This window comes from Buceros rhinoceros, unplaced genomic scaffold (genome assembly GCF_000710305.1).
Source record: "Buceros rhinoceros silvestris isolate BGI_N320 unplaced genomic scaffold, ASM71030v1 scaffold39702, whole genome shotgun sequence".
NCBI classification, from domain to species: Eukaryota; Metazoa; Chordata; class Aves; order Bucerotiformes; family Bucerotidae; genus Buceros; species Buceros rhinoceros.
The window spans coordinates 512-7,983 of NW_010400179.1; the positions used below are offsets into that span (position 1 = coordinate 512).

The 7,472-nt window shown below is 41.1% G+C and overlaps 1 protein-coding gene across 1 annotated transcript in view; it reads left to right on the plus strand.

Moving 5' to 3' along the window:
* The window catches only part of SNRNP48 (small nuclear ribonucleoprotein 48kDa (U11/U12)), a gene marked incomplete at its 5' end in the record, with an annotated part of 7,709 nt that extends 403 nt beyond the window's left edge, over nucleotides 1-7,306 (plus strand). The window contains 6 exons of the mRNA XM_010131758.1: nucleotides 605-679; nucleotides 3,296-3,484; nucleotides 4,390-4,511; nucleotides 4,947-5,062; nucleotides 6,078-6,238; nucleotides 7,191-7,306. Of these exons, the coding sequence (XP_010130060.1) occupies nucleotides 605-679; nucleotides 3,296-3,484; nucleotides 4,390-4,511; nucleotides 4,947-5,062; nucleotides 6,078-6,238; nucleotides 7,191-7,306 (779 nt within the window). The remainder of the gene's footprint in view (nucleotides 1-604; nucleotides 680-3,295; nucleotides 3,485-4,389; nucleotides 4,512-4,946; nucleotides 5,063-6,077; nucleotides 6,239-7,190) is intronic.
* Between the last annotated feature and the right edge of the window lie 166 nt (nucleotides 7,307-7,472).

Genomic DNA, 7,472 nt, shown 5'->3' on the forward strand with positions numbered 1-7,472 from the left:
GGCTGGCTCCTCGCGGGAGCTGAACACCCCACTGCCTGTTCAGCTGCAAACTGTCCAGGGCCTCCTAAAAAACCGGAGTGTTTCTGTCAGTAGATTTATTTTCTCACTGTAAAACTTTACCTTAATTTATCCCTTTACTGTGTTATTCTGCTCTGCAGGTCACTTGGCTGTTTGCATCTTCAAATCCAAGGAGGAATTTTTTTTTCCCCAGCTTAGATTATTTTCCAGATTCTTCCTATGTACGCCTTGCATAAAGTGCAGGAAGTGTATTAAAACACATTCTTAGAAGGGGAAAAAAATGACCCTGGAATTTGGGGATGTATTAATGGTACAGAAAAGAGTTGCCATATACATACGTTTATTTTTTCCATATCCTCGTAACCCAGAAATCCTTTTCTTTTTCCTTTTTCTCCCCTCAGTTTAAATATGGAATAGATTAAAATTATATTTTTAGTTCAGATCTTCCTGTATGCATAAAGAAAACTATGACATTCTGTAATATACCATAAGTTGTTGGGGACCATAGAGGTTGGGGAATAAAGACTAACCTTACCAAGTCCTTCGTGTAGAATTTCTGTGATTCTTTTGTCTTCTTTGTCTGCAGATAAAGATCTACAGTTTCACGTTGTTAAGCAAGCTAGAGCTCAAAGTGTGAAAGAAGGTACAGGCTACAGTGAAGGTAAGCAACAAGCAGACACCGAGATGACTTTGTCAGCTTTTGGGTGGAGAGCTTTTGTGTGGAGAGCTTTTGTGCTCTTGTCTCCCCTGTTGCAGCTTCCTTTATTCCGCTTGTGAACTGCCATGAGGGATTTTTTAAATTTATTTTTAATATCCCTTCCTTTGTACGTTTTGGAGCATAACGACTTTCTTGGGGCAACTAGATAAGATAACCTGAGTCTGCTGAGCTCACGCTTCTAGCTCTTCAGGACTGGAAAATCAACACTGTGAAATTCAAGAATTTTTTAAAGCACTAGTCTTCCATTTCCCATCCCACTACCTACACTTTCTGCCTCTGTTTTCTGATATTCTTCTGCTCTTTGTGGCCCAGACTCTTCTAATGCTACCTTCAGCCTTGTTCTTCATATAATGCTTCTTCATGCAATGTTTTGTTTAGGGATTAATTGCTAAACGTGAACTATATGTGCTTGTCCCCCACTCCTCAGATCAAAAACCAAACAGCTTGCATATTATTATGTTGGATTGTTTCAAGACTGTCCTAAGAAGTTGCACAAGACATATGCTGACACATCTGCAAATATCACATTGCCCTTTGCCACTTCTCTGAGCTCATTAGTTCCTTTAAGCTTCATTTTTCAGTGGGTTTTATGAGCCATTTGGGGACCAGGTTAAGACTGAGTGATGCTTCTCTTTGGGATTCAGACCAAGACAGAGTAGAGAAGAAGAGCTACCTGTAGAAACCAGTGTAAAGTTGTAGCGTATGGTTGGGAAATTACTGCATCACCAGGAAAAGTGCATTTGTTCTACTTTCCTGACAGTCAAGTACAGCAGCGCTTGCTCAGGCAGTTTTTCACGTTGTCTTTGTTTCTCTGGCAAAGCAATGAGCCTTAACAGAAAGGAGCTTTCATGTGATGGCCACTGTGTTTGGAGCAGGCCGGGTGCGTTTCCTCTGGAGGGAAGTGGTAACGCGTGGATTCAAGTAGAGAAGAAACAGATAAACCCTTTACTAGGGGGTGCATCCCAAAGATACATCAGCGAGCCACTAGATGCCAGTGTTGGCTGTCTGTTTTTAACGGCAAGCTTGCGTTTCTGAGGAGATAGATAACACCGAGACTATATTGGGATGGGTTTCATTGTGGCATCTTGGCCTACTATAAGATGTATGGACTAGGAATTGTTTGTTTTATCTGAAGTCTTCAGCAAGAGAAACAGACAGAAAGCGTTTTCACATTGTAAATTTCTTTTTGACTAACTGTATCAAAGGAAGTAATTTTCTGTCTGTGTTTTTTAAAAAATTCTAACCATATTTAGAATATTAGAATAGCTTTATAATAAGACAGGAAAGTTGGTCTTAATCACAAGTTGTGAAGTTCTTGTAACATCACAAACACCTAACTATTAGAGCACTTTTATGGGCTTCCATGACTCTTTAAGAACAGTGCCTTTAAAAAATAAAGTTCTAGTCTCTGTGTTTAAATCTGTTAGTTTGTATTAGAAAAGGACTGGTTTAGGCTCTCAGTAATAAGGAAAATTTGTCTTGTAGGTTTGTTGTTGTAGAGTTATTATGGCTCCTCTTCCTCTTTGGTGAAAGCAGGATGTAAAAGGTTACCCAGCTTCCACTGATGCTGAATAATCTAGGGAAGTGGTAGCTTTGCTGTTGCGAAGGCTCCTGCATACATCCTGTCATATGTGTTGGCTCTTCTGTCTGCCTGGAGACCTGTGTCTGTATCGGATTGTGTCGTGCAGGGAGAAGATTGCGTTGGGGGGAGCAGGAAGGGTTATGGAGGTCAGGTCAGACTGCTGGGAACTTGAGTGTTCTCAAGTAAAATGCTTTTCTTCAGGCAGAATCCTGCAGAATACTGCATCTGTATCTTTAGGGAAGTCACTTTGCTGCTGTTGCGATGGATTGAGAATGGATTTGTTGTTTGTTTGGAGAATAATGTGTTTCAGCTGGGGAATGGGAAGACTGGGCTGGTCATTCAGAGAAAGAAGAGCATGCAGGCAGTGTGTTTGTTTTTGTAACCTTGTAGTTATCATCTGAACTAACCTGGAGCATTTTGAAAGTGCCTTTGTAGCCGTTTTAGCCAGAAATGCCTGTGGCAGTCTGTTATAAAAGCTCTGTAGAGAAGGTGACACACTGTGAGTGAGACACACTGATTTGCACAGTGCCCAGTTACCTCGTTTCCTAGAAGCTTTCATTATTGTCAGCAGAACAACAGAGATTTTGCAGCTAGTACTTTACAGAAAATTTTAGGAGTAAGACAAAGCCTCCTCTGTCTTCCTTTAGCTTGTAAGCCAAGAGCTGAAACTGATGGGACACTACTGAGTGTCCTTTTGATCTGATCTAGGTCGATCCCTTCAAAGGATACGAAAACCTGTAACTTAACAGTATAAGCAGTCAAGAGAGGTTATATGGCCTGTGTGGGGCTGGGGAGGGATTTGGGCCTTTTTTTTCCTTTTTTTGAGCAATTTTTATCCTTTCAATTTAAAGAAGGATGAAATTTGTTACAGATACGTAGGGGAAGGATGAAAACAGCATGGGTGTTTACTGCATTGTTCTTTGTTTCCTGTGGAATTACGCTGTTTTACTGCTAACAGCTGTCTGTTCAACCTCCAGGATCTTACTCATTACTTCCTATAGAAGTTCCTCAAAATCACAAGCGTTTCACCTGTGACCTGACTCAAGCAGATCGCCTTGTTCTTTATGATTACGTTGTTGAGGAAACAAAGAAGCAGAGGTCTAGATCCCAGATAACAGAAAATGACAGCGACCTCTTTGTGGACTTAGCAGCGAAAATCACCCAAGGTTTGAAGAACGATCTATTGTTGAATTTATGGCTCAGAACTTCCATTTTGTGTAGTTAGATGAGTTTTGTTGAAAGCCGAACAGAATTGTTTGTGCTGTTGTTAATGTTCTGAAAAGCCACAACAAAGCCTGGCATCAGAAAACATGGGTTTGGTATCCTTTATGTTGTTTTCCTTCTGAGAAAATCTTGGTGCTCTGTTCTGGGCACTTGTATTGTGTGTATCTTAGTGGATGGCTCTTTAAGCAACCTGCGGTCAGTTGCACCAATGTTGCCAACTTACTATGCAGCGTGAAACAGTATTATTTGCTAGAGGAGAGAATGAGATTAAAGATCACTTAAAAGCCCAACGAGAAAGGTTGGCAGTTGTCTGATGGAGCTCTTGAGCAGTATACAAATGGGTGTATTGGTCTGAGGCCTCTCATCCCTGTTGAGTCATGCCAGTTTGTAACTACACCAAGTGCAACCTAATAAGCATGTGGGTTATCTGCTGGGCCCTGCTGTGCCTGCGAGGAAGTGCTTGTCATCTACGCAGGTAAATGTTTTACAGAATCTGGCTTTCTCAATCTTTGTGTTTTAGTGTAACACTGGATTTGAAAACATGGCCCGTGTGTCTTTGGCGTTTGACCAAATCACAAAGCCGTATATTGATCTGGATCACTGTTAAGAGACTGAGATCACGTAACAATGCTTGCTTGGTGGCTTTTTAGTCTTCTGTAAACAGCTAGCAAGAAGGTTGGAGAGGAAGCTTTTGCTAAATTCATAATAGTTAATAAATATTGGAGAAACTTCAGATGTAACACAATATTATTTTATGTTTCAGTCTTTTATTCTTAAAGCACCAGACTTGCATACCTGCAGGTGCTAATGTCCTGCTAATTTTGTTGTACTCTCAATTTTTTGCTAGATGATAGTCAGAAAGGTCCAAAGTCCCATCTTGAAATTCTGGCTGAAATGCGAGACTACAAAAGGCGGCGACAGTCATACAGGGCTAAGAATGTTCACATAACAAAGAAGTCTTACACTGAGGTGAGATCTGAAAATAAACTATTTTTTGCACTAGAGTGCTTATTATGTGTGAGCATAAACAATGATAGACCTTTTCAGTCAAAGAAAAAATCTCTTTCTGCTTATTATACCCTGCCTTATTAGAATTGCAAGCTATAGAGGAATCTTTTTTTTGGTTTGTTGCAGCAAGTTAAAAATAACAGGAGCATTTTTGACTAGTAAATTTTGAACGTGAAAATGCCAGCAAGATATAGTTGACTGTCTGTTGTAAAATAGCGCTATTTAAATTTATGCTGAAATACCTGTTTCTGCAAGTAAGACTTTCCATTCAAACAACAGATTTATAGGGTTTGGGGGGATTTTTTTTTTGTGGAGACGATTACCTTCTGCTGTCTAGTTGTTAGTGCAGGACACTATCAGGACATGCCGCTTTTCTTGTTTTCAATACATCTTCAGGTGATTCGGGATGTGATTGGTGTGCATATGGAAGAACTGAGCAGTCACTGGCAGGAGGAGAATAGGTTGGATAATGCAGAGACATGTGAAGGAGGGAAGTCAAAACCTTCGGGAAGGTATGTCACAGTTGGCACATTCCTCGGGGATGGCAGCAGCTTGATGGCCTGTCATTGTACCCTACGGCCTCTTTGGAATAGGACATATAACAGCTTTGGCTGAGACATATGCACGGTTGATTTTATACTAATTCTGTTCAGCTCTTCCTTGAGAAGCTCTGTTTGCATGAAGGATGGGGAAAAATTAATTTATAACTTTCAGGGGTAAGGAGGTAAGTTGCAAATGATCCAGGAAAACAGGTAGTTTCTGGTGAGCCGGGGAATGAATAATGTGCTGTATCCCATGTGATAGCTGAGGACGGAAAGACACCCCTTCCCTACCACAGGACAGGAAATACTATGGTAGACATAAAATACCTCAGAGGAAAGGTTTTTGTAACATACTAAATATGAGGACTCTGTACAGTTCTCATCACAGTGAATGCTGCTGTGCTAACTGGGAGCATGTTTTACATGTAGGTCTTTCTTCCTGTGTTAAGCAACACTGCACAAATGTTTGTTGCTGAAATAATGGAATAATGACCTAGTGATAGTCTATTTCTGCTTCTTGAGGAGATCTTTGAGATGGAAACATTGCTAAAACAAGCTAAAAGGTGACTCTTGAGGTGTTCATTTTCAGCATTAACATGAAGGTGAATAAAAAGGCGATACAGGCGATGAGCCTTGCTGGGTCCTCCAGCTGTAGGTAGCAGCTTAAGGCAGGTGGTTGAAGAAGTGGGGATTTAAAGCAAAACAGAGTGAACCCCTTCTACTATCTCCTGTTTCATGAGCAGAGGTGAGAAGACAGAGATATAACTGGATTAAATAGTGCAGCGAGACATGCACATAGAAGAGCATGGACTCTGGGCCTTTTCTGGAAGATACTTTATTTCTGGAGGAGGTAGAGGGGCTTAATAAAAGACACCCTCTATCTTACACCATTAGAAGGCCATTATATTACAAAACTGGTACTGAAAACAACAAGAACTGTGAAACTATTTTTATTGAATAGCATCAATAACTGTTTTTCAGAAAGGAAGACAGGCGGTCAGCATCAGTGGACTCACGGCAGTCTGGAGGAAGCTGTAAGGATACTGAACGCACCAGACATAGGAGAGAGACCAGCAGGAGCCCAGATAAACGGAAGAGGAGTCGCGAAAGAGGCAAAGACAGAGATTCTCGGAGAAAAAGAGAGAGGTGAGCATAAATAGTGACTTCTGACTCCTGCTGCTAAATCAAACAGCTGTAGCCATTGTCTGCAAGAATTGAGTGCAGAGGATTAGAATATCCAGACCAGTTAAAACACAAGGCTAATCTCATATACGTTGTAACAAGGCAGTGGCTACTAAAACTAAACAGAACATGCTGTGAGATCATAAACTGCAATCCAGACATCAGAGTTTCCTCTCACATCCAAAAGGTGATGCTTTCAACAGCACAGTAGAGGATTAGCGCAGTACTGTGGCAGGGCATTTTACTCCTTGATCAACATCGGCATGGGAGACATACTGTCTGTTTAACCAACTAAGTGGGCTTGTCACGTGTAGTGTCCCTTTCTGCTCTAGTTTGCACTGGGACCTAATAAATAGGATTAGTTGTTTCACCTATATATGTATCTATATACATACAATCACATGACTAGCTTTTCTGGGGTAGATGCTTCAAAACAATGGTGTTGCTCTTCAGTAGTTCTGGACACATTTCTAGGCAAAAGAAAACAAATCTAGGCCACACCTTCTAATGCCATCAACAAGGGCACATTTGTATCTGCAAGACTGTAGGAGTCTGGGCCCTATGTCTGAGCAAAGACTCGGGCTGTTGTGCAGAAGAAATGCTGCATTGTCCCTAGCACCTATGGAAGAAATGCTGTGGATAGCTGCGTGGATGGGAAGGATTGCTTGTCTCAAAATGGGCTTCACTACACAGTGATGCCTTTCATCCTAAACTAACGGCCACGGGCGCACTGTGTCACCAGGCTTTGATTAAAACAGCTTGGGAAATAAACTGTCTTAAAGTAGCTCTCTTGCTTTCCTTAGAAGAGGACACAATTACATTTAATGACAGCTTTCCATTTTCCAAGTGTTTTTTTTCCTTCAGATTCTATGAGTCTGAGCCTAACAGCCCACACAATGTCTGTGTTTTGTTTCAGGGATGAAGACAAGTATCACAGCCATAAAAGAAGAAAATAGAAACAAGAATGTGATTATTTTGTTCAAAAAAATGACTTGCACAGGAACTACCACGCTGTTGTGCCAGGAACAATAACGCTGTGTACTTAATATTGGTGTTGCATCACAGCTGTGCTTGCAGACAAACATGAAATAGGGCTAAGGCTTTTCAGGATGGGAGGAGGATATGTCAGAAAGTGTGTGAGTCTGTAACACTAATGCATCTCAATAAATTATTGTCCTGGGTTCAACATGGAGGAACC